The sequence below is a fragment of the Pipistrellus hanaki genome (genome assembly GCF_964339955.1).
Source record: "Pipistrellus hanaki genome assembly, chromosome: 4".
Classification (NCBI taxonomy): Eukaryota; Metazoa; Chordata; class Mammalia; order Chiroptera; family Vespertilionidae; genus Pipistrellus; species Pipistrellus hanaki.
The window spans coordinates 88,740,905-88,768,267 of record NC_140506.1 but is presented as its reverse complement, the minus strand read 5'-3'; the positions used below and the strand labels follow the sequence as shown (position 1 = coordinate 88,768,267).

Here is a 27,363-nt window from a genome sequence, read left to right as displayed (position 1 = left end):
TATCCCAGCTCTGTTACTAAGTAGTTATAGAACCTTAGACAAATCTCTTTGCTCCAAAAATAAAGTAACATTGAAAGTCTTGCAGCTGATGTGGCTGCATCCAAACTGCTCTCTGCCCCATGATTCCAGCTTCTACTCTCAATCTGTGCCACTTCCCTCACAAGATTTGAAACCCCCCCCCCACCTGCTACACAGAGGCTTCTACTGAGGTCACCTAATCCCAGGTAGTTCTCCTAGTGGCCCCCAACCTTGTATGTCCTAACACAGCACAGACATGCATTAAATCCTTGTTATGAGCCTTACCATCTCAAATGAACTGTTAGCATCCCCCGTGACTCCAGAACAAAGGGGAAGGAGATGAGAGGTAAGAAACAAGGAGAGGCCTACCTCATTGCTCTCCAAAGAGGCCTCGCTGCTGACTCCTGGGGCTCTCGCCAGGCCCTCGCTGCTGCTGCTGCTCCGCACAGCCCCGAGGTGGGCACAGAAGGCCTGCTCTTCTGCCAACAGTGAAGACAGGACGCCTGGTTGTAGTGACTCCCCAGAGTCTGAGCTGTTTCATCCACAGCACTCATCAGCTCCTTAGTTTACTGTGTTTCATGCTGACAGCCTGGCCTGACCCCTCCCCTCTACACACACAGACAGGGTTTTTGTCTGTTCCGTTCACTGGTAAACCCAAGTATTTAGAACAATGATTGGCACCCAGGGGACTCAGTAAACAGCTGCTGAATAGATGATACATGATTATAGCAAAGACATTCCCTTCGGGCTCATCAATCAAGAAGCTAAACCTGTGGGGAACAACTCCCCCAGACCCTGCACACAGGCACAGAGACATTGGCTGGAAGCTGCTTCTCTCTGGCCCATGCCAGGTTCTCTGACTCTCCTCCAAAGAGCCAGGGCCTTCTAAGTCTTCCTCTACCCAGAGAGACTCATCACAGCACCCGAGTCCCAGCAGGACAGGTAGGGGTGGCACACATACCCCGGCTGCTGCTGCTGCTGCTCTCCACGTCCCGGTCGTTGATGGGGGAAGTGACATCCCTGTAGCAGAAGCCCCTTCCTTCCAGGGGGTTCTCATCACTGCTGTTGAAGGTGACATAGCCCCGTGGAGGCACCTGCTCTGTGAACAGAATGGGGTACATAAACCCACATGAACACAAAAGGGAAGAAAAGTTCCTCCTTCCAAACGTGACCACCTCCTCAGAGGGACCTCAGCGTAAGGGAAGACCAGGATCTAGGCAGGCAGGAAGGAGAACTGTCTTCCTGGCCACAGCCTCATCTACTCGCCACAGGAACCTGGACATAAAGTCATGTGCAGTTTGCAGGCGAGGAGAGCGGCTCTGAGGAGCTGAGAGACACTCCTGTGTCCCACAGCAAGAGCATGGGGAGTCAAAGCACCTCGTCCAGCCCGGCGCCCTCTCCCACATTATGCTATTTCTTTTCCAAATGAAAAAGAAGGAAATGGGCCATCAGCAAAGACTGAAAAGTTCAGCACAAGCAGCCCAAGATCCAGGACATCTTCCTAAGCCTGTTGGTCAAGATACACAGGTTTTTGGCCAAACAAACCAACTCCACCTTCAACCACATGGTGCTGAATAGATTGTTCAAGTGGCACCAGCCGGCCTCCTGTCCCTTTCCCGAATGGTCCGGAAGATGAAACTTCCAGCCATGATGTGCGTATCTACGAGGGGCCCAGACTGGAGGTGTGTGCACTTCGTGTGAGCAGCCTCCTGTAGCCGCATCCTTAAGGCAGGGACAGGATCCTCACCTTCGGCCAACTTGCCCTGGATTCCCCCAAGGGCTGCGGTCCTACTTTGCTTTCTGGTGCATGCAAGTGCCTCAGAGTGTATAAGCATTTCACAAGGCCCAGGAATGCCTCACAGCCAGACCAAACCCTACGTACGATCCAAGGGCTGGAAGTTCAAATGTCAAGAGGCTGACAGGTTAGCTGCAGCTACAAAAAAATAATCCTTGATCCTACCTTGTAATTAAGATTTTGGATGAGCCGATACCGGTTTGGCTCAGTGGTAGAGCGTCGGTCTGCGGACTGAAAGGTCCCGGGTTCGATTCCGGTCAAGGGCATGTACCTGAGTTGCAGGCACATCCCCGGTAGGGGGTGTGCAAGAGGCAGCTGGTCGATGTTTCTCTCTCATCGATGTTTCTAGCTCTCTATCCCTCTCTCCTCCTCTCTGTAAAAAAATCAATAAAATAAAATAAATAAATAAATAAAAGATTTTGGATGAAAAAAACAAAAGAGTAGGAATGGTAAGCTGTGTTTACAGACTTCTTAGCAAAGGAAAAAGTGTATCTTTTAGCTGGAAGCATCTAATCTCACACGCCAGCCTTTATGGCATCTAAGGGCACAGGCATCTAAGGGTTTCCTCTTCGGGTCAGTCAACCCCAGTCAAAAATAGATCTGGCTAAGCAGGAAGGTTGGAGGCTCTGGGCTAAAAATTAACTATAGTAACACCAAATTATACAACCTTTGGACATATCTGCCTGCAAGAAAACAAGGAGTAAAGGCAGAACACAAACCAGAGAGCTCCATTCCCATTTTGCCCTGTCCCTTCCCCACAGAAAGTACGTTTATTTGCATAAAACAGACTGGCTAACAAGGCCATGTCTAACTTATTTTCTTCTATATACCTTTTTGTAGTTATCAACATTTTTTAAAATCTGCACATTTATTACTTTAAAATGTTTTTTATTTTATTTTTAAAAAAATATATTTCATTGATTTTTTTACAGAGAGGGAGAGAGGGATAGAGAGTTAGAAACATCGATGAGAGAGAATCATCGATCAGCTGCCTCTTGCACACCTCCTACTGAGGGTGTGCCCGCAACCAATGTACATGCCCTTGACCGGAATTGAACCCAGGACCTTTCAGTCCGCAGGCTGACGCTCTATCCACCGAGCCAAACCAGTTTCGGCTTAAAATGTTTTTTAATTGTTGGCAAAGACTACGTGTTCCGATAGAAAATGTAAATATAACAAGTTGTGAGAAGAAAACTCCTAAAATGTCACAACCAAGTCAACTACCATCATTATTTTGGTGAACATTCTTCCAGCCTTTTCTGTGGAGGCATAAAAGGAATAGTGTACAAATGGACTTCAGCCATGGATTATTTTGATAACGTGAAAGAATTCCATTTAATAAAAGCATCTGTCATATAGCTACACAGATTAATTACACCCCACCTCCAGGGAAGGCCCGTGCTTCCTATGCCCCTTCCATATCTCAGGGTGGGACAGGTAGCATGGACTCCTCAAAAAGGAACAGACTCTACCACTCAAAACTAAAACAAGTCGGCCAGTGTCCCAGAGCCATGTGCTTCTAAGCACACCAGACAGGAAGGATATGAACTGTGCCTCATCCTGCAAAAGGAGCTTGCCAGCAGCTGGGGGAGGGCCTTTCCCCGTAGCCAGTCAGCCCACCCCCCAAGGTCAACAGGAGAAGGCAGACTTCCAGTTCCCAACCTAGGACTCCTTCCAAGGGTCTTAGAAGGAAATCAAGTTACTAACATACTCCTGACTGAAATATGGTCTCCTCTGACTGGGAGAGTTGGTTTCTTCCAAGCCTAGGCTCATGAGGAGGACCCATGAACAGCCCACGAGACCAGCACCTGGCCTGGCCACTGATGGGTAATAGACACCATGGGAGATGTAACTTGTACACCAGCATGATTACTTGGTCAGGCCAGTGCGCGTAAAACTCAACTTGCTCCAAGAACTATTGGCGCCTCCCGCACTGCGCAAGGGCACTGCACTCAACATTTAGGAACTAACAATTTGAGAATAAACTCGGGAGGTCTGGAAACTTGGGGTCTAGGATTCTAGCCCACCAACTGCATCATGCGACAATTCTCAGAAGGGCCTGAGCATCATATCCATCCACCCGAGAAAAGAGCTAGAGAGAGCCGTTGGCCTGACCCAGAGGCATGCCCATCGCCAGCCGGCAAATGTGCTAAGTATCACACCCAGGGGCTGTAGCCAGAGACCGGAAATGAGACTCAAATGGCACCCTGTTCCTGCACTAGCTGACTCACTATGTGATGAATCAAATCTGAGCAAAGCGACATTTCTGCTGCTGTTATTTGTAATTTTAACCAATGAAAACTCAAAGGATGAACACAAACCCAAGAACTAGCCACGGACTAGTATATTTCTACCACTGTCATCAATCTGGAATCTTTGAGCTGCTGCTCCAGCCCAGTGGCCCACATTTCAGGAACCTGAGAGTTGTTCCTTTTCATCCAGACAGAATGCGTGAACGAACTATCAGAAAGCCATCAGGAAACAGGGAATGCTCACCATAGCAAGATGGCTGGATCTTGCCTCCGAGTCCAATGGCTGTGATTCTAGCCAAGGCCCGAGGCCCCTCGTGGATGCTGAGGCCCTTCTTCCGATAGGGCCTCTGTCTCTGAGGAACAGGACAGGATTCATCTGAAGAGCTCAGATCTTCATATTTTTCTGTGGGTCCAACACAAAAATTAAGACAATTCTCCAGTCCAGTGTGGCTCAGTTGGTTGAGCATCATCCCATGCACTAAAAGGTCACCAATTCAATTCCCAGTCAGGGCACACACCAGGCTGTGGTTTGATCCCCTATCAGGGTGCATGCAGGAGGCAGCAGATCGAGTTTCTCTCTCTCCTTCTCCCTTCCTCTCTCTAAAATCAATAAAAATATATTTTAAAAAACTTTGTAGAGTGAGGGACTAATCTTCATAGTGAACTGAAAGACAATCACCATAACTGGTTTTCTTAAGTCAAGAAGCAGAAGTTTTCCAGGACTTCATGTGTAAGAAATGACATAATGAGATTTACAATTGAGATGGTGGAGAATACTGAATGTCAACTATAACTGGACTTTTTTTTTAATTTCTAAAAAAGAAAAAATTTTTAAATGTCAAAATGGGCCAGTCCACTGCTGAGATGGGCTATAGGGACATTTGGGGGAACAGCAAGCTTGCTGAATATGAGCTGAACGGAAAGCATCTGTGAAAAGGGGGTCTAGTTCTTATTTCTTATGCCTCTCATTGTCTGGGTTTGAAGAATTTTTTATAACAAGCATGTATTATATTTCAATGGGAAATAAATTTTGTTCTAAGTTGAAGAGATAAATAATACCTATTCATAAACATTTGGAGCATCATGACTTCTTTTTTTTTGGGGGGGGGGTGACCTTGGTCTGTGGGTGCTTTCTTTTTTTTAATTATTATTATTATTTTTAATAAATCTAGCATCATGACTTCTTGGCAATTTTATATTCTCAATCTCAATAATTACTTAGGAAACAAGCTCTATGTGCTGTTTTAGGAAGTATTTCAAATTAGCACTCATCTGAGCTTAAATGTTTAGTCATTACTGTTTTATTGCTGTACATAGTTGCCTATATTTCATCATACCTAAAGGCAAAATTCATGGATATATTTGTATCGGGCTCCCATCTTATTTTGGAGTTGATAAGCAGGGGTGGAGATGCAGAGAAGTCTCTGATTACCACTGTACTCGTGTGAGCTGGTGTTTATGACAAAACAATCCTGAGGCCACGAGGAGAGCTGGGCAGAGCCAGAACCTGGAAAGGGGGAAGGTTCACTCAGATGTGAACCGAGAGCTCAACTCTCAGAGACTGCCTGGCAAGTCAGGGAGTTACTGACCCTGGTTCCAAACTCAGGCCAGTGACGCAAGTGAACCACTCCCACCGTTCCCTACTCAACTCACTAGGAGACCCTGGTCCTACCCAAGCAGAACATGGAATCACAAAGAGTAAGGGTACAAGGGAGGGGGAACCAAGGAAAAGGCAGCTCCGTGAATCTAAACCTCCCAACACGTACTCTCAGACCTGCACAAGTCAGCAGAGAGAACCTCACAAATCCCACACCTTCAGCAAGACGGAGCTGGCAGAGAGCACCACCAACTTCACAGTTCCTGCTGCTGCGAGGAGCAGACAGTGACCTTCTCCAGCAAAGAGAGTCGGCTTGCTCACCTCTATTCTCTGTGGGCAACAAAGCAGATCTAGGAAAAACCACACAGAGGAGAGACGATGGGGAAGACAAAGTCCATTCTATGGGCAAAAATACTAAAAAAGGATTCTGGTGGTGTGGAGCATGACCCCGGGGAAGTGACTTAAGAATGCACATGGGCCTGAGGGGACAGGCAGAGGAGCAGCAGGCCTTTTGGGGAGAGAGACCTCTGGACACTGGGTAGTGAAGAGGAAAAGCAAGCAAAACAAAATTATATCAGAGGACACATAATGCTTGGTCCAACTACATCCCCTTCCGAAAAGAGGCCACCCAGTAAGAAGACTGTCCCTGGTTCTGGGGAGGAGGCCGCTCCTGGACCAGCCACTAAGCTCTGTCCGCGAAATGCGGAAGCACCAGCGATCTTCGCCTACACACAAATACCACAGGGAGCACATAAAAAGCAGGAATCAATCACACAGCAAGTAAAAACATTCCTTCCCTCTCTCCAAAACTCAACCGAGGAGTAGGCAGAAAAACTGTGACATGACACTCTGAACTACACATCCTTCCATAGCACCTGAGGACAGGAAAAGGCACCCTGAACCCAAAGCCCAAAATTCAAAACTGAGAACAAAAAGGCATATATATACAAACACACTCACAATATGAAACCATGTCAGTACTAGAAGAAAACATGGACGAATTATTGTACAACTAGGGCACAGGGAAAGGGTTTCTTTTTAATCCTCATCCTAGGATATTTTTACCATTGATCTTTTTAAAAATATATATATTTTTATTGATTTCAGAGAGGAAGGGAGAGGGAGAGAGAGATATATCAGTGATGAGCCGCTTCCTGCATGCCCCACACCAGGGATCGAATCCACAACTCGGGTATGTGCCCTGACTAGAAATCAAACCATAGGCTTACGCTCAACCACTGAGCCATGCTGGCTGGGCTCCATTGATCTTTAGAGAGAGAGTGAAAGGGAGAGAGAAACATCAATGAGAGAGATGCATCGATTGGTGGCCTCCTGCACGTGCCCTGACCAGGGGGGCCAGGATGGAATATACAACCTTGGTACATGCCCTTGACCAGGATTCGAATCTGAGACCCTTCAGTGCTTGGGCTGACACACTTAACAACTGAGCACACTGGCCAGGGCAGGGAAAGATTTTATGATTCAAAATCCAGAGGAATGAAGATTGATGAAGTTGATTATATAAAATTAAAACGTTTTGCACAGCAACAAGCACCATTAGAAAATCAAGAAACAAGACCCAGAAGCCAGCCCCCTTGTGAGGCTGCCCTCCTACGTCTGGGTGGGCATCACAAGTCCATATCCTGGGTACCGAATTCAGCCTGGTGGGTACCACTCTACACCCTAACCAACTGGTCCTTAGACAAGCAGGCCTCAACTCTGACTGCAAAATGGAGTCGTCAGGGGAGGCAGAGGTCTGGCAAGGCTGCAGGAGCCAAATCTCTTACAGTAGGTGAGAGCAGGGGAGGGACTCCAGGAAAGAGTGAGGCCGCAGATACAGGTACCTGGGCTCCGATAGAGGCTCTTGGGCAGAGAAAGCGAGTGAGTATCTATCAGCCCCACTATCTTCATGTGTCCATACTGCTTGGCCAGCATTCGGGCTGTGGCTCCACTGTGGTCCCTTGTGTCCACTTTGACTCCCTATGAAAAGGTAAAAGAACAAGAGTCAGGAACCTCCCCTGCAAAGCTGTGGACCCAGGATGAGAGGTGCAATGGCGTCTTATCACCATCTCGGGAAGGCCTGCACCGGGGTCCTCTAAGACTTCACAACGTGGGGAGAAAAGGAAGGGCCTGTGTGGTCTCACTCTCGGTGCTGAAAGTGGGGTACAGCGATGGGCTTGCTGGCTTCTCAAATAACACATTAACCCAGCCATCTCACAGCTGAGGCAGCTCCCAGGTTCACTGCCTCTGGCTTTCAGCCACCGTGGGGCAGGCAGGTACTTCAGGGAGAGAGGCGATTAGGTGCTCTGGGCGAGGATACACGCAGGCTGCTGTGAGCGAGAGCCCACCTTCACCCTTGGCACCCGGGCATGCGTCCACCTCACTTCATTCTCTTCACACAGAAAATTGGAGACAACAGATTTGGTAAAGAAGCAGCCTTTAAAAAGCATAATCAGAATAAGAGCCCCACTCTTCTGAAACAGAATTAGTAACTTATCCTAAGCCCTAAAATGTAGTACTTATTGTATATAGCACTGTAATTCTACTTCTGTGACTCTATACTAAGGAAATAGCCCCAAATACACAGAGAAAGCTTTTACGCACAAAGATGTTTAGCACAACATTTTTGCAATAACGAAAGCCCAGAGACAACTTAAATGCTCAGAGATAGAGAGTTCACTATGTTACTGTCAAACAAATAATTGGTATAACCAAGTTTTTAAAAGAACCAGGGGACAAAACTGTATACACATTCCAATTACAGTGAAACAACAAAGTACTAGTATACAGAAAGCACACCAGAAGGAAATATGCCCAAACTGTTAATATTATTTTTAATATTTTTATAGTTTCTAAACTTATTTCTATGAGCATGTTTACTTTTGAAAATAGAAAAGCCCAATAAATTTTCCGTTTTCAAAGCTTCAACCATGTGGTCTCATATCTGCAGATGAGACTACTGGATATTGGAGCTCAGTGCTCTGGAAGGCATTATCAGCAAGAGAAAGTCAAAACATTAAAAGTGCAATACACCAAAACCGGTTTGGCTCAGTGGATAGAGCATCGGCCCGCAGACTGAAGGGTCCCGGGTTTGATTCTGGTCAAGGGCATGTTCCTCGGTTGCGGGCACATTCCCATTAGGGGGTGTGCAGGAGGCAGCTGATCAATGATTCTCTCTCATCGATGTTTCTAGCTCTCTATCCCTCTCTCCTCCTCTCTGTAAAAAAATCAATAAAAAAATAAAAATAAAAAGAAGTGCACAAACCCTGCCCTGGCTGGTGGCTCAGTTGGCTGGGCATCATCCCATGCACCAAAAGGTTGCCAGTACGATTCCCGGTCAGGGCACATGCCCATGTTGTGGGTTCCATCCCTGGTCAGGGCATGTATGAGAGGCAACCAATCAATGTTTCTTTCTCACATTGATATTTCTCTATCCCTTCCTTTCTTTCTAAAAATCAATAAACATCCTCAGGTGAGGACTGAAAAAAAAAAAAAAGGAAAAAAAAAGATAATTTCTAGAGGGGAAGGGGGAACTGGGTGAAGGTGGTCAAAAGGTACAAACTTTCGATTATAAAATAAAAAAATACTAGGGGTGTAATGTACAACATGATGACCACAGTGAGCACTACTATAAGATGTACAGGAAAAGCTGTTGAGAGAAATCCTAAGAGCTCTCATTGCAAGTTAAAACACAGAGCCCTGGCCTGTGTGCTCAGCCTGCACACCAAAGGGTCTCAAGTTCAGTTCTCGGGCAAGAGCTCGTACCTGGGTTTCAGGTTCACTCCCCACCCCATCTGGGCATGTGCAGGAGGCAACCAGTTGATGTGTCTCACTCAATGTTTCTTTCTCTTTCTCTCTTTCTCCTCCATCCCCTCCTGCTCCTCCCTCCCTTCCACTCTAGCTGAAAAGCAATAGAAAAAAATATTCTCAGGTGAGGATTAACACCCCCCACAAAATAAATCGAGTAGGGCAAAAGTAGGTTTACAGTTGTGAGTACACAAGAGTTTATTCTTGTGTCATTATTCATTAATTATTTTATTATTTTCCATATGAACTGTAAACCTACTTTTGCCCTACATCTTTTCTATGAGATGATAGATGTTAACTAAACTTATCGTGGTAATCACCTCACATATACATAAGTCAAATCAACTTATATAGTGATGTGTATCAATTATTTCAAAAACTGGTGGGGGCCGAAACCGGTTTGGCTCAGTGGATAGAGTGTTGGCCTGCGAACTGAAAGGTCCCAGGTTCGATTCTGATCAAGGACATGTACAATTGGTTACGGGCACATCCCGGGTAGGGGGTGTGCAAGAAGCAGCTGATCGATGGTTCTCTCTCATCGATGTTTCTAACTCTCTATTTCTCTCTATAAAAAATCAATAAAATATATATTTTTTTAAAAACGTGGTGGTGGTGGTGGTGGGAAATATGATTTCTAGTTTCAGTTTGATAAAAGAAACCCAAAGGTTTCAATGAGAACAAAAATACTATTTTCACAGTAGGGTTTTACCTAGTATCTGTTATTAAACCTGAAGACTTCAACCTCAGGCTAGACCAAAGCAATACTATTCCTTAACAAGAAATAAGAAAAGAGACCCCAGAACAAGAAGGTCCCTGAGGTGAGGAAAGAAGAGTATAAGAATTTCTATCTATTCACTCTTTAAATGTTTTCCAAATTTTCCTATTTTGTAATGTACATAAATTATAAGAAAATTACATGATCAACATCATTGTAACTGACAGGAAAGTGGGATCACAGTTTAGAGACCACGGATCAGTAGTAACATGGGAGCACTGATCAGCTGGAGGACCACTGATCAACTCTCAGCTCCCTCCTGAGAGAGGCCCAACACACCCTGGTCATCCTGCCCAGACTGAGCTGCTGGAGTTTGCCCCCACTGGAAGGGAAAAGGGGTTTGAGAGAAGCAGTCACAGCCCTTTCCTCTCATGGCGAAGAGTTTGAGGTGCCTGGCCTCATGCACTTCTCCATCTCCAGGAAAGAAGCCTGGCTCTGGCGGGACCTGATAGGCCACCCCTCTGGCTAACCAAGGAACACGGAGTGGTCATGCAGGACTAGCCAGACAGCCTCCCCAGCAGTGGGGCAAACTGGTCCATCAGCCACACGCTCTACTAGTAAGCTGTGCCCACCGGCCACCACAGCCAGAGGCAATTGCTTGGAATTGGCCAACAACTTTGCTGATTAGTGAGCTCAAGGAAGAACTCCATTGATTTCCTGAGTTTGATAATGTATGCAAGTATGAAAGAGAAAATTCTTGTTTTTAGAAGATACATATGAAAGTAGTTAGGGGGAAAAGGGCATTATGTTAGCAACTTATTTTCCAATAATTTTTAAAAGATTATATGTAAAAAAAAAAAAAAAAAGATTATATGTAGCCGAAACCGGTTTGGCTCAGTGGATAGAGCATTGGCCTGGGGACTGAAAGGTTCCAGGTTCGATTCCAGTCAAGGGCATGTACCTTGGTTGCGGGCACATTCCCAGAAGGTGTGAAAGAGGCAGCTGATTGATGTTTCTCTCTCATAGATGCTTCTAGCTCTCTATCCCTTTCTCTTCTTCTATGTAAAAAAATCAATATATATATATATAAAAGATTATATGTAGCCTGACTGGTATGGCTCAGTGGTTGAGCGTCAACCTATGAATCAGGAGGTCATGGTTCGATTCCCAGTCAGGGAACATGCCCAGGCTTGGGGTGCTCAATCCCCAATGTGGGGAGTGCAGGAGGAAACCAATAAATGATTCTCTTTCATCACTGATGTTTCTGTCTCTCTCTCCTTCTCCCTTCTTCTCTGAAATCCATAAAAAGACATTTTAAAAAATATTGTATGTGTTTATATATAGAAAGACATGAAATGTTAACACTGGGGAATCTAGCAAAGGTACACAAATTCTGTGTACTATTTGTGATGTTTAAGTCTGAAATTATTTCAAAGTTTAAAATTTTTTAAATTTTCCAAAAGAAATCCAATCCAATTTGTTTTCCCTGAGTACAAGTTGCCCATACATGGTCTCAGGCCCAGCTGGGGAATAAAGAATCTTGACGAAAGATAAATGATATAAGGTCTCTGATTTACCAATATGTTTTCCTGTTTAAAAACTACATGAGTAGCCGAAACCGGTTTAGCTCAGTGAATTAGAGCGTCGGCCTGTGGACTCAAGGGTTCGATTCCGGTCAAGGGCATGTACCATGGTTGCGGGCACATTCCCGGTAGTGGGTGTGCAAGAGGCAGCTGATCGATGACTCTCTCTCATCGATGTTTCTAACTTTCTCTCTCTCTCTCTCCCTCTCTGTAAAAAATCAATAAAATATATTTTAAAAACTACATGAGTAACAGTCTCTTATAATTTTCAGTTCTACATTACTTAAAATCAGAGTCTAAACTCAGAAGCAGAGGTTATGCTTCTTACAGTTCTGGGCTCATATATATATTTTTTTCTGTCCATCTATTCTTTTTTGTTTTTCTTATAATTTTTCTTTGTCTTAAGGATCCTACTCTGTGTGAGAAGGTTTATCTTCAAAGAGTAATTATTTGTAGAAAAGGAAGCCCAAATGGCTAACATATGAAAAGATGCCCCACCTCACCAGAAATCTGGAACGGTAAAAATCAATAGGAGACAATTCGTCTGATACCACATAGCAACTGTTATTGAGGGTGTGAGAGGCAAGAGCTATAAAATATTATCGGAAAAGTGTAAAGGAGAACAACAATGGAAGAAAGCAAGTTAACACTCTCTAGTGCAGATGCACCCACTGTACACACCGAAGTTCTACTTTGAAGATTAATTACATCCTGGTCTCCCAGAGAAATCCCTTCACACATGCTTGAGAAGACAGGTAAAAAAAAAATGTGAACTCAGCACTGCTAGGAATAGCTGAGTGAACACAACTTAAATGTCCACTAAAAAAGGAAATGATAAACTTATTTATACAGTCAATAAGTGCAGAGCTGTTAAAATGAGTGAATGACGTCTAATTTACCCACAATGTGGAATGACACACACTTTCTGGCATGTTATTTATATGAATCTTTAAAACATATAAAAACAAGCCCGTGCATTGCCTAAGGACACACAGTATGTGATGAAAAGATCAAAATCAGAGACAGGAAAGGTACAGACCAGCAGCTGGATAGTGGTGATCTCTGGATCATGTGGGTTAGCTGCATTATCTTCTGTGCTTTTTTACATGTTTAAAGTACTTCACAATTTAAGATTCACAATTCTTGCTGCTGTGGAAAGAGTGTCAGTTGGTACAATTTGTTCTTCGGATGGCAATTTGGCAATGTCCATGTTAATTTTAAGACTGTACTTACACTTCAACCTTCTACTTTTAGTATTGAACTCTACAGAGGTGGCTGCACATATGTACAAATACATATGTGCACAGATATTCTCAAAGCACTGTACATAATGGCAAATGGTTGGCAACAATCCAATTCTATCTAGACCACTTTAAAGAAATTGATTCATTCCTACAAAGGAGCACAATGCCACACACATAAGAAAAAAGCTTTAGCCCTGGCTGGTTTGGCTCAGTGGATAGAGCATCTGCCTGAGGGGTCCCGGGTTCGATTCTGAACAAGGGCACATGTCCCAGCTGCGGGCTCAATCCCCAGGGGGAGCATCAGGAGGCAGCCAATCAATGATTCTCTCTCATCATTGATATTTCTCTCTCTCTCCCCCTCTCCCTTCCTTTCTGAAGTCAATAAAAATATATATTTTTTTAAATTTAAAAAGAAAAAAGCTTTATATGCTGATATAAAACAGTATCCAGGATAGACAATTAAGCTTAAAAAAAAAAAAAAAGGTAAGTTGGGGAGCAGCCACATGAGAATGACCAAGAGACTGAGGCAAAGGCCAGAGGCAGGCTCACTGTGTATCTTCTCTCATTTGCATTTTTACCATGTAAATGTACTGTCCACAAATTCCCATTTCAGTGGATAGAGTGTCAGCCTGCAGACCAAAGGGTCCTGGGTTTGATTCTGGTCAAGGACACATATCTGGTTGCAGACTCCTCCCCAGCCCAGCCTCTGGCTGGGGGGCATGCAGGAGGCAACCAATCAATATGTTTCTCACACATCAATATTTCTGTCATTCCCTCTTTTCCACTCTCTCTAAAAATCAATGAAAAATATCCTTGGGTGAGGATTAAAAATAAGTAAGTAAATAAAAAATGTTGTCCTGGCTGATTTGGCTCAGTGGATAGAGAGTTAGCCTGTGTACTGAAGGGTTCCAGGTTTGATTCCGGCCAAGGGCACATGCCTGGGGTTGCCAGCTCGATCCCCAGTAGGGGGCGTGCAAAAGGCAGCCAATCAATTATTCTCTCTCACCACTGATGTTTCTATCTCTCTCTCCCCTTTCCCTTTCTCTCTGAAATCAATAAAAATATATTTTTTTAAAAAATGTTAACATTTTGCCAAGACCGGTTTGGCTCAGTGGATAGAGCGTTGGCTTGGGGACTGAAGGGTCCTGGGTTCGATTCGGTCAACGGCATGTACCTTGGTTGCGGGCATATCCCCAGTAGGGGGTGTGCAAGAGGCAGCTGATCGATGACTCTCTCTCATCGATGTTTCTAACTCTCTATCTCTCTCCCTTCCTCTCTGTACAAAATCAATAAAATATATTTAAAAAAAAAAATGTTAACATTTTATTATTCTAAAATTCCCACCAATAAGTAAGAAAACACACAACTATACAATAGAAAATTGGGCCCAAAATATAAAGACAATTCATCAAAAAATTACAAATGGCCAATATACTTTAAAATGCTCAACCTCATTAGCAAGTACACACCAAAACGAGATGCCACTCTCTCCCACCGGATTGGAAAGCACTTAAGGTGGGTAACCTCCCATCTTAAGGGCTGGTGAGGATGTGAGAAAATGAGCACCTTCATATATTATTGTTGGAAAGAACAGAAACAACTTTTTAGTGGGAATTTAGTTAGGACTTTACATATCAACTAAATATTTCTCCTTCTGGATTTTTAAAACAACTTTATTAAGATATAATTCACAAACTACACAATTCACCCACTTACAGTGTATAATTCAATGGTGTGCCACCATCGCCACAATCAATTTCAGGACTTCTTCATCACCTTAAATAGAAATCTTGCATCCCTTAACCACCACCCTCTCCCCAATCTTCCCAGCCCCTCTAGCCCGAGGCAACCACTAATCTACTTGTGTCTCTATAGCTTTGCTTATCCTGGACATCTATATATAAAAAAAGCCAGAGACCGTCAGAATGACCAGAACCACTGGTTACTATGACACCTCCTGCAGCCAGCGAACCAGCCCAAACAGGGGATGGGGCCAGCCGGCCAATCTCCTGCGGCCCCTCCCCCTAACCAGCCTTGCTCCTGACTCTACTCTCCCACCCAGATCAAGGGTAGGGTGGCTGGCCAACTCCCTACCCCTCAACCTCTCCTCCCCCCTCCAGGCTGGCCCCACCCCTGATTGGCCCATAGCTCCTCCCTCTGGCTGGCCCCACGTCTGATTGCCCCCCCACCCCACCCCAATCAGTCTGCAGCCCCTCCCAGCCAGCTACACCCCCAATAACCCCCCTCACCCCAATCAGGGACAGGGCCCACCAGCCAATCACCCGCAGCCCCTCCCCCCAGCTGGCCCAGCCCTGATCAGGGAGTTTGGTTGGGAGGCCTACCATGGTCTCCTCCTGACAGGCCCGGCCCTGATCTGTCCCTGTTGGGGCCAGGCCAGCTGAACCCCACCCATGTCGTGCACTGGGCCTCAGTTTCATATAAAAGGAATCATACAATATGTGGTTGCACCTGGCTTTCACTGAGCATTATTTTCAAGGTTCATCTTTTTATGCCTGATTAATTTTGGAAGGCAGCTATGCTCACCACTATACCACCAACGCCTTCTGATTAATTTTGTATGAATATAACACATTTTATTTATCCATTTGTCAGCTGATGGAAATTTAGGTTGTTTCCAACTTTTGTTTATTATAAATAACACTGCTATGGACATTTGTGTTTAAGTTTTCGCATGGACATATTTTCAGTTCTCTTATCTATGTAGCTGAGTGGAATTGCTGAATCACAGGGTAACTACCATGTTTGACTGTTTGAGGAATTGCCAGACTGTTTCCCATAAGCAATGCATGAGGGTTCCAATTTCTCCACATCCTCACTAACTCTTGTTATAGTCCATTTCTTTTTCATTATAGACATCCTAAGAGTTTTGATTTACATTTCCCTGATGACTAATGATGTCAAGTATTTTTTTCACATGCTTATTGGCCATCTATATATTTTCTTTGGTGAAATGTCTATTTGGATCCTTTTACACATCTTTTAATTATTTTTTTTATTAGGACCCGTTAAATTTAAAATGTGAGCATCAGTAATCCCTCTTGTAGAAATACAATAGACAGCCGAAACCAGTTTGGTTCAGTGGATAGAGCGTTGGTCTGGGGACTGAAAGGTCCCAGGTTCAGTTCCGGTCAAGGGCATGTACATTGGTTTCGGGCACATCCCCGATGGGGGGGGTGCAAGAGGCAACTGGTCGATGTTTCTCTCTCATCGACGTTTCTCTCTATCTCTCTCCCTTCATCTCTGTAAAAAAAAATCAATAAAATATATATTTTTTAAAAAGGATAAGATGTCTATAGTATATTAAGTGATCTTTTTTCTTTTTTAAATCATCTTTTTAAAAGCTGCAGATCAAATATACAAGAAAATTCCACTTTGTCCGAAATAAAAAGCATTTTTTTTGCAGGTATCTTTAGACATGCCTTTCTAAGCACAAGAAAAGTCCTTGGGTGTCTCTTTATCCAACCAAGTGAGCATCTTGGGGAGGAGCAGGGAGTGGTTGAAAAGGGAAGATCCTTGCCTTTTTATTCTATATACTTTTCTTTAAGTATTGGGATTTTTAAAAAAATGTATTTTCCATACTTTTCAAACAATATTTTAAAAATTCTTACAGGAAGAGGTGTCTATTTTTACTCATCACTGTACCTTTAAATGCTTAAGTGCCACAATACTTGACATCAATGGATTCTCAATGAAAATGTATTGAATAATAAAGAGCAATTCTTTCTACATAGCAGAAAATTGGTATAGTTAACTAGAGGCCTGGTGCATGAATTTGTGAATGGGTGGGGTCCCTTGGCCTGGCTGGTGATCGAGGCCTATGGGGGGGCCGGCCAGCAGGGGGCAGGGACCCCGGGAGTTGGCCTACCATCCCCTTTCCCTGATTGGGGTCCAGGAGGAGGGACCACAGGAGGTTGGCCAGCCAGCCCTCTCCCACGCCCCCCAAAGGTTGATGGGGGAGCCGGCTGGCCAGGGGGAGGAGCTGTGGAGGTTGGCTATGGGAGAGTACTAACCACCAGGGGCAATTCCTGTGCCCCTTGATGGTCAGTGCACATTATAGCAACTGGTCAATTGGTCATTTAATTATAAAGGTTGCTTAGGCTTTTATATATATAGATACTTCAGTGATGATTCATCACTTGCTATAACTAAATTATAAGCTAACAAAGAGGGTCACTTACGTGATTCAGAAAATACTGCACAATTATTTCATGGCCAGAAGCAGCTGCTTCCATCAAAGGGGTGAATCCATAAATTGGCTCCCTGCAAGACAGAGGCCACAGTCCAATGATTAGAAGAGAGTTCTTTCCTTAAGCAAACAAAACCAAGCTGATGTCCCTGGCTGGTGTTCCTAAGTGATTAAAGGCACATCCTGGGTTGCAGGTTTAATCCTTGGCCCCCAATCAGGGCACATACAGGAGGCAACCAATCAATGTGTCTCTCTCACATTGATGTTTCTCTCTCTCCCTCCCTCCTTTGTTTCCACTCTCTAAAAATTAATGGGAAAAAATAACCTCAGTTGAGGATTAAAAAAAACAAACCAAGCTGATGCAAAGTCACCCATCCCTAACTGCAGAGGTCTCCCTTGAGAAAGAATTACTGGGAAAAGATGAGAAAAGTTCTTATCAACACACCAGCTTCATAAACTCTGGTTTCCACCCCACTCTAGTATTTTGTCCTAAAGACATTCTGTCTCCCTACTTCACTCCTTCTAAGCTGTCTGCACCTGCTATCTCTTAAGTCTCCACTTGAAACGCCTGCAAAAGGTAGCTACTGCCCTTCACTGTTCACAGAAAGCTTAGGTCTCCCATCCACCTATTCAGACCCTATCTTTTCAGTTCAGTATCCTCCAGGTATCTTCCCCAAAGCTCCGAGACTAATAATCTACCTGCTCTTGCTACACCTGGTACCCAATGCTTACTTTCTGTGCTTGGTTATGGTTAACTCAGCACTGTCTTCAGAGTGCCCCTTAATCCTCACTTCTTTCATGCTGGTCTAGAAGACAGAAACCAAGCTAAATACTGGATTTCTGCCATTCTAAAACACACTGTTTTCACATTTTAATATCTCTGCAGTCAGAATGTGTCTCAAAATCCATAGGTGAGTTGCAATTTAATTAGTGGTATTTTTTTCTTTCTTGGTGACATGTAAAACTATGGTGTATATCATAATAGATGACATCAACTGAGGGCTGTGGAAGGGCCAGTTGGATGCTGTGTTGAAAGGGGAGATAGAGAGCAGGAGGGAGGGGAGGGCACAGAAGGTAAAGAGGGATAAATGGTGATGAAAGGAGACTTGACTTGGGGTGGTAAATACACAATACAACATATAGATGATGTATTGTAGCACTGTATACTCGGAACCTGAATAATTTTATTAATCAATATCACCCCAATAAATTCAATAAAAATAAAGAAAAGAAAGGGGATTATCATCATGACAGGCTTTAGACAATATCCCTTCCAGCTTATAAAACTCATGACTGTTTTCAAAGCAACACCTCATCTGATAAGGCCAAAAGGAAAGAGAAAGGAATTAGCATTTAATGCATTTCAATTAAATGCCATCCACTCTTAGGCCCTTGACATACATAAAATAACATGTAATTGCCTTAGCCGGTTTGGCTCAGTGAATAAAGCATCGGCTTGAGTATTGAAAGGTCCCAGGTGTGATTCCAGTCAAGGGCACATGCCTGGGTTGTGGGCTCAATCCCCAGTGGAAGACTTGCAGGAGGCAGCTGATCCATGATTATCTCTTATCATGGATGTTTTTATCTCTCTCTCCCTCTTCCTTCCTCTCTGAAATCAATAAAAATATTTTAAAAATAAAAAAATAGGAGAGAATCCAAGATGGCTGCTCGGGTAGGCAACTAGCCGCAGCCGCACACAACAATTTTAATAAAATACAACTAAAATATAAAATGGACATTACCCAGAACTACAGGAAAGTCGACTGACTGGAAATCCTACAACAAGAAGCAAGGAGAAAACCAGAAGGAAGCACGGAGGAGCTGTAAAAGCCTAAGGTACGGAGACACGGGGCGCGCGGAGAGGACGGAGCCGGAGAGGAGGGAGGCCGAGTGCCTGGCGGGCGTTCCCTAGCGGAAAGGAGATAAAACTCCGACTGTGCTGGGCCCCTGACTGCTCTGAACCCCAGATCTGGGCCAGACCCCGGGGACTCAGGCTCAGCCATAGGGAGCTGGGCTGTAAGTCGGAACCCCGGGGTAGCGGAGAAAGGAGGTCCCGGAGGCGCGCACACTGCCCCCAGAGAAGGGACGGTCAGCTGTGCCGCGGGATTGCCCTGACGGGAAGGAGACTGGGGCTCCAGACTGCTCTGAACGCCACCTCCAACTCCACTTCCAACTGAACTGAACCCCAATACCGGGCTCATTGTGGGAGAGCATAGACTGTTTGGCAGCAGGCGAAAATCGAGGGCACCTTTCTCTCAGAGGCGCCGGCAGCGAGCACTGAAGGACCCGCATAGGGCGGGGCTGACGGAAGCCAAAGCTGCAGGCTCCACCCTGAAACCCCGTCCCATCTGTAACTGCGAAATGCGACAACAAAATAGATCACAAACGAAAGAAATGGAGGACAAAAAGCGTCTGGATATAGAGTTCAAATCTACGCTTATAAGGTTTTTCAAGAATTTCCTAGAAAAGATGGATAAGGCCTATGAGGATATGAAAAGAGATCAACTAGAATTAATAAGGAGTCAACAAGAAATGATAAGGGATCAACAAGAAATAAAGAATACATTGTCTGAAATAAAAAATATTCTACAGAGTCCTAAAAACAGAAGGGAAGATCGCAAGAATCAAGTCAAAGATTTGGAACATAAAGAGCCAGAAGACACTCCTCCACAGAAGCTAGAAGGCAAGAGAATCCAGAAAATTGAAGATAATGTAAGAAACCTCTGGGATAACTTCAAGCGAACCAACATCAGAATTATGGGGGTTCCAGAAGATGAGAGAGAGCAAGATATCGAAAACATACTGAAAGAAATAGTGACAGAAAACTTCCCTCACCTGGTGAAAGAATTTGACTTACAAGTCCAGGAAGCGCACAGAACTCCAAACAAAAGGAATCCAAAGAGGACCACACCGAGACACATCATTATTAAAATTCCAAGAGCAAAAGATAAAGAGAGAATACTAAAAGAAGCAAGAGCAAAGAAGGTAGTAACTTATAAAGGAGCACCTATACGATTGTCAGCTGACTTCTCAACAGAAACCATGCAGGCCAGAAGGGAATGGCAAGAAATATTCAAGGTGATGAATAGCAAGAACCTACAGCCAAAAATAAGCTACCCAGCAAAGCTATCACTCAGAATCGAAGGCCAGATAAAGAGCTTCACTAATAAAAAAAAGCTAAAGGAGTTCATCACCACCAAACCAGAATTATATGAATTGCTGAAGGGGGTTCTTTCAGAAGAGAAAGTAAACAAGATAAAAATTATGAACAACAAATACGTAATTATCAACAAGTGAATCTAAAAACCGAGGAAATTAAAAAAATCTGATGAACAATATTAACTGTTGAATATAATAGAATCAGAGGTATGGAAGGGGAGTGAACTGATGATTCTTGGGGAAAAGGGGAGAGGGGGGCGTGGGAAGAGACTGAACATAAACTGTGCACCTATGGATGAGGACAATGGGGAGAGGGGAAAGGGCAGAGGGTGGGGTGGGAACCTGGTGGAGGAGAGCAATGGTGGGGGGTGGGGGGGAAGGAACATTTGTAATAATATGAAAAATAAAAACTTATTAAAAAAAATAAATAAATAAATAAAAATAAATAAAAAAATAAAAAAATAACGTAATTCTTCTAACAACTCTATGACATAGATATTGCTATTCTGTTTTCAGATGAAGAAAATCAGGCTCAGAGAGTTTTGTTTGTTTTTTTATAGTAAAGGTGGAAACTTATTGAAGAACAAGCACAGACTCCCACATGGGAAAGGGAAAGAATCACATAGCACTAGCTCCCACGTGCGGAGGGGGAAAGAGTCCTGAGCTCAGAGAGCTTAAAGCCCCGCACCCAATGTTACCTGACAGATGTGTAAAAAGGCGAGAATTGTCTCTAGGCCTCCTAAACCTGAATGGGACTGTCTCTTCTGCCACTTTGTCTGAACCCCTCATATGGAGGAGGGGTTGCCTGTAGCTGCCTATATAGTTGCCCTCAGAGTAAGATGTGACTATATCCACTCCTATGGCTACTTAAGACCTGGTAATCACCTCACGTTGGCATTTGCTCCGCTGTCCAAAAGGAACTTGACCATCTGCTGATGTCCTGCGCTGGTGCAGTGGAAGAGGGCAGTCCAGCCTTGAATGTCCTTCATTTCTAGCTCAGCGCCTTGCTTCAAGAGAACACAGAACGCTTGTTACGGCCTCGTCTCCTCTACATGGGGCGGGTGCCCTCCTGGTCATCATGCTGAAAGAATCAAAGCGATTACACACGCACACGCACACCATGGCCTGCAGTGGTTCACATCTCTGCCAGAGCAGTCAGGAGCCCCTCAGGTTTCCGGGCCTGAGCCCCCCCGTAGCTCACCTGGAGAAGAAAGTAGGCGATGCTCTCGTTGCCACAGCTGGAAGCCAGCATCAGGGGAGTCTGCCCTTCCGGGGTTGGCACATTCACACTCACGCCCGCCTCGAGCAGCAGGTGCACGATGGTATCGTGTCCAATGTAGGAGGCATACATCAGCGGGGTCCAGCCACCACCATTCTTCTTATTCAAATCGACCTCTCTCCTAAACAAATGCAAGATATGCTAGCCATGCCCAGCCATCTCACATGTGGGTGTACCAGAGCCAGAGTCAAGGCCAGGAATGAAGCTAAACATCGTATAGTGCACAAGACAGCCCCCACCACAAAGAATGACCTGGCCCAGATTGTCAGTAGTGCCAAGATCGAGAAATCCTGACCTGGAGCCTTGACTACCTTCCACCAACAGACCAGTCTCTTAGCCAGTGCTGGGGGGGAGAGGAGGAGACTTAGACGATGGAGTTCCACTGCAACTGATTTCCCCTTTGTCATCCTACCCTACAGAAACATTCTTAGAAAACCCGTGACCAAATAATCCTATCTTTCTCTCTGATTTCCATTAAATTTCTAGAAAAGCATTTCCTACAGGAAAAAAAAAAAAAATGTGAGCTTCCCAAGTATGGAAATAACATCCACTTCCAGGAACATCTTCTGTAGTTTATGCCCCACAGCCCTTCCTCTTCCACCATCCATGCCTCCAGTGGAGCTATTCAATCTGCCAATCAATCCACAAGGCTTATGCCTCTCATAGGTGTGCACATAATAAACCATACCGTTCACTAGCATCTTCTATTGACTCTGGAATGCCCATACAGACATTCTCAAAGGTCCTGATTCCAGGACTGCAGTAACAGCCACTGGCTGGGAGAGCCACATGAAGACCAATTTGTCCTCACCATGTGACATTCATTGATGGAGCACTCAACTCCACATGGAGGAGGAAGGACCTGACCCTTGGCAGAACATATCTGAGGCCCTCACACCTCCCATCAGCCCAATCCCCCCATTCTAATGCTTCCAACATCTTGGATCCTCAGTCTATCTTATCGTGAGCAAGCCTCAGGATTGGCTGGCATCACAATCCCCATCAGAACACAAACATTTCCCTCTTCTCTTCTGTGGAGCCATCTGGACTGTGCATTTTACCAGAATACCAAAGTTAAAAGCCCCAAAACACCATAGCAGCGTTATCAATGGGGTTTTGGTGACCCTGGAGTGGGGGGGAGATACACAATCCCAAGGCCACCTGGTGCAGGAGTACAATGATATCCCTCACCACAGTGCACTTGCACTTGACTGGCCAGATTTTTTTTTAAGTGATGGCTATGACTTGGGCATTGGAAATCTGGGGCTTCAACACAATTTAACTTTGATGCCCCAGGAACTGGAAAAGGCACATGTAGGTATGGACATAGTTCATTTCTGTGTTATCGATGAGTAATAAAAATATAAGCACGTGTGGTGGATATGAAGGGCGTGAAGGTGAAGAGACAGATTATTTTCCAAAAATTACAGTACAGATCACATTGTACTACAAACAAGACAACCAAGGACCCCTGCTGTTATATGGGGACTTAATATAGGTATAACATGCCGAAACTGGTTTGGCTCAATGGATAGAGCGTCGGCTTGGGGACTGAAGGGTCCCGGGTTCGATTCCGGTCAGGGGCATGTACCTTGGTTGCGGGCACGTCCCCAGTGGGGGGTGTGCAAGAGGCAGCTGATCGATGACTCTCTCTCACCGATGTTTCTAACTCTCTCTCTCTCTCCCTTCCTCTCTGTACAAAATCAATAAAATACATTTAAAAAAAATATATGTATAACATGAGTAAAAATGATATGTGGGCAGTTAGTCCAGGTGGCAATCCTCCAGAGGGGCAGATGAACCTTGCGGCCTCCTCCTCCTCTTCTTTTCCCTTCCCCTCTTCCTCCTCCTCTTTGGCAGATGCTGGAGGGAAGAGGAGGTCACCAGGGATTAAAAGGTCATAGGACAATGCTCTGGTTTCTCTTCAGACCGCATAAATCTTTCGCCTTTTACTAAAAGGTCATAGGACATTGCTTTCTATTTTTATTTGAGCATTTTTGCAGTTAGTAAGAAACCATAAAATTACTTTGGTTAAAGTAAGCTGGAAATGTTTCTAACTATACCTATGAAAAAAAATTTAGCTTTTTCTTCCTAGGAATAAAAACTGCCTTCCTAATTGGAGTCCAGCATAAACCATTATCCGCAACTGCCTGAGAGAAGCAGGGTTAATCTAGGCCATATGTACTAAATGTCTATGAACGTGGTTAGCATACTAATATCTCTATGTGGGAGTTGAGGCCACTGAGATGGTCCTCAAAATCTGAGGAGAATTATTTCCCAAGATGTCTTACCGCTGCACACATTCCTTCACCACTTCGTACTGGCCGATGGAAGCAGCTGTATGGAGATCCAAGGGGATGGCCAGCTGCTCCCAGCTGACCTGTGCACCTGGCCCATGCCACATAGACAAGCTGCGGGTCAGGAGTTCTGGCTCACTGGCTTCATCACTGAGCTCCGACATCGTTGTGGAGGGAGGTCCAGGGGTTAGGTTTTTCTTTCCTGGTGGTTCCAGGGAATAAAACAAGACGATCACACTCATACCCACAGTAGGCGGTTATGTAACAACCTAGGACTGATTTAGACAACTTTCTTACATTAAATATTGATTTTGTTCGGCCACTGTGGCTCAGTAGTTAAGCCCCAACCCATAAACTGGGAGGTCACTGGTTCAATTCCCTGAGAGCACATTCCCAGGTTGCAGGCCCGATCCCCAGTAGGGGATATGCAGAAGGCAGCGGACTGATGTTTCTCTCTCATCCATGATTCTATTTCTCCCTCCCTCTCCCTTTCTCTCTCTGAAATCAATAAAAACATCTTTTTTTTTAATTGTATGATTTTGTGAGCTTGTCACCAGATAGAAAAAGAAGAGCATATATGGTGACTCATAACCTTCAGTGTTATTTCCCTCCATTAATCCTCAGGCCGTGCATTCTAGAAAGGGTATTTTCCAGGAATTCAAGAAGCCTGAAAACCTCCTGGATGGTTAATAAAGAAATGCTAATTGGGTCAGTGGACCAAATCAGCTCTTGGGTGTGGGGGAAAGAACCCTAGACTTAGAGATCAAGATTTAGCTCTGCTGCCCTGGCCAGGTGGCTCAGTTGTTTGGAGCATCATCACTTATACCAAAAGGTTGTAGGTTTGATTTCAGTCAGGGCACATACCTCGGCTGCGGGTTCCATCCCTGGTTGGGGCACAAACAGGAGGCAACCAATGGATGGTTCTCGCTCACATCGATGTCTTTCTCTCTCTGTCTCTCTCTTCCTCTCCCTAAAACAAACAAACAAACAAAACAACAGAAATATATCCTCTGGTGAGGATTAAAATAAATTAGTTCTGCTATTGGCATCTCCCATCCTACTTTTCACTGTCTAATGGACACATAATATCTCAAAAGGGCTGCTATTCAAGACACATGGAAGACCAAGTAAACAGTGGCACATTCATAGGATGGAATGCCACTCAACGTTAAACAGAAAGAACAACAGCTGATACACACAACATACCACACAACATGGGAACCAATCTCAAACATACTGGGCTAAAAGCTAGACGCAAAGGCTACCTTCTGTACGATTCCATTTATATGACTTTCTGGAAAAAATAAAACTAAATAGTTGGAGAACAGACTAGTAGTGCCAAGGGCTGGGGATGTGGGGTGCACAAAGGGCTAGCAGGAGGGAATTTGAGGGTGATGGACCTGTTCTGCATCTTAATTGGTGGATGTGTAACTCTATGTATTTATCAAAACTCATAGACCTGGACACCAATGGAGTGAATTCTACTGTATGTACATTGTTTTAAACAAATAAAACTTGTAAAAAATTGAGAGCCCCTACCACAGGAACTAGGATCTGGTTGGTGTTCAGCAAATGTCAAGTAACTACGAATCTTCCTACTCATCCCTTGAAAATGGGAAAGATAGGACAATACCAGGAAGAGTCTGGGAATCTTACCCAAATCAAGGGCAAGTCATTAGCTTTTTAGTAAAACCCTCAGGTCCAGCCGAAACCAGTTTGGCTCAGTGGATAGAGCGTCGGCCTGCAGACTGAAAGGTCCCGGGTTCAATTCCGGTCCAGGGCATGTACCTTGGTTGCAGGCACATCTGTGCAAGAGGCAGCTGATCGATGATTCTCTCTCATCGATGTTTCTAACTCTCTATCCCTCTCTCTTCCCCTCTGTAAAAAAAATCAATAAAATATATAAAAAATAAAAATAAAAATAAAACCCTCAGGTCCAGGAGTGACATCTGTCTCCTATTCTTCTCTGGGTGAAATAGGAAGAAAAAACAAAGAAGGGCAAAGTCCAATTCAGAAGGCCTAAAGGTACCACAGATGCCGCTGGGACCTCACTCTCTACTAAAGAATGTTTCCAAGCCCCCAGGAGACAGCCGAGATGGCCAAGACAACAAAGAAACTGCCCATCTGGGAGACAAAAGATTTGTAGGCCTTTTGCAAGAGTGTGTGTACATGAGATGGGGCCTACAGGCAACAAAATTCAGAGCAAAACCTGCCTCCTGGATCCACCACCTTTCACAGCTGGCAGGGCCTGAGCTCAAGCAGCTCTCACTTTGCAGGTGTGAGCCTTCAACCTGAGCAGTCCTGCCCCACAGAGCCTGGATTAAAAGCCAAAAAAAGCTGAGTGTCAGTTCAGAGCTACTTTCAAGCACACCCCCTTCCCCCCAAGCCTCCTGTGGGTGTGTCTCTTCTACCCCAAATGCCTCCTCTTGGGTGGGGCCCATGTTCTCTCTCCTTTTATTGGATGCTCACATGTCTGACGCCCTGAAGAGTGCTGAGGGATAATCAGAACCAGGCCCCTACTCAAGAAGCTTACAGAGAATTTGGATGCGAAGGGACCGTAAAGCTATTATTACTTCGTTTTCACCCTGTCGCTGCCAAACGCAACATGACTGTATTTAATACTTTTAGAAAATGTCTATTGCATATCGCTTCCAGAACTTATCTCCAGGAAGTAGTACTTGGGATAGGAACTTTTTTCACTCTTACCGTTTGGCTCTGTCCATTTTGTAAAACAGTAAGTACCATTATTTAAAAAATAAGCAAAATGTTAACTTAAAAAAAAAAAAAAAGATGCCGGTGGTCGACCGTCACGCCCACAGGGAAAAGATCTACATAAGCTCCAGGGCACCCCCTGCGGTCCTAGTTCGCTGGCCTTCCCCGGAGCCGGGGCATCCAATCTCCTCAGGTTCTGAGGAGGGTCCCTAGGGAAGAACCGGAGCACCTCCAGCACAGACGTCCCTTGCCGTGTCCTTCCAGCAACCCTACACGGATCGGGGCTTCACCTTCCCGCTCCACAGCTGCAGAGGCGAAAGCTCCGCGTCCGAGCAAGCAGCAGGCTGGGACGCCCGCCGCGGGCTGCGCCGACGGGCAGCAGGTGCCGGCACCAGGCGGGGCCGCCGTGGGTCCTACCTGCGCGGGCCTGAGTCCTGGGTCGCCTCCGGCTAGCTGCCGCCACCAACTGCACACCCGCCGGCTGCTGCGCTCCTCCGGCTGGACCCACTCTGCGCCGCGCGCGTCCGGGACCCGTCCACGCCGGCTGCCTCAGCGGCTGGACCCGCGGCCCTGCTCCCGCCCCGGAAGTGGTTGCGGAGGCGCAGAGCACGCCGGGACGTCCGTTCGTTCGCGGACTCGCGGAGCAGCTCTGAGCGTGGTGGAAATTCGCTGGTTCCACACCCGGACTTTCCGGGCAG

The 27,363-nt window shown here is 45.1% G+C and overlaps 1 protein-coding gene across 4 annotated transcripts in view; it reads right to left on the bottom strand.

Annotated features, from left to right (window-relative positions):
• ANKS3 (ankyrin repeat and sterile alpha motif domain containing 3) overlaps positions 1 to 27,325 on the bottom strand; it is a 36,202-nt gene extending 8,877 nt beyond the window's left edge. The window contains exons 1-9 of one of the 4 annotated variants that reach the window (XM_084882310.1): positions 27,083 to 27,325; positions 23,948 to 24,155; positions 21,579 to 21,777; positions 21,263 to 21,384; positions 17,211 to 17,292; positions 7,507 to 7,642; positions 4,310 to 4,468; positions 980 to 1,117; positions 388 to 497 (exon numbers count right to left, since the gene is read on the bottom strand). In XM_084882310.1, coding sequence (XP_084738436.1) covers positions 388 to 497; positions 980 to 1,117; positions 4,310 to 4,468; positions 7,507 to 7,642; positions 17,211 to 17,292; positions 21,263 to 21,384; positions 21,579 to 21,777; positions 23,948 to 24,117 — 1,116 coding nt within the window. In that variant the 5' untranslated portion in view covers positions 24,118 to 24,155; positions 27,083 to 27,325. Of the gene's footprint in view, positions 1 to 387; positions 522 to 979; positions 1,118 to 4,309; positions 4,469 to 7,506; positions 7,643 to 12,806; positions 12,917 to 17,210; positions 17,293 to 21,262; positions 21,385 to 21,578; positions 21,778 to 23,947; positions 24,156 to 26,955; positions 26,977 to 27,082 lie in introns of those variants that run through there. The other 3 variants (XM_084882311.1, XM_084882309.1, XM_084882312.1) reach the window with 3 other exon arrangements.
• Between the last annotated feature and the right edge of the window lie 38 nt (positions 27,326 to 27,363).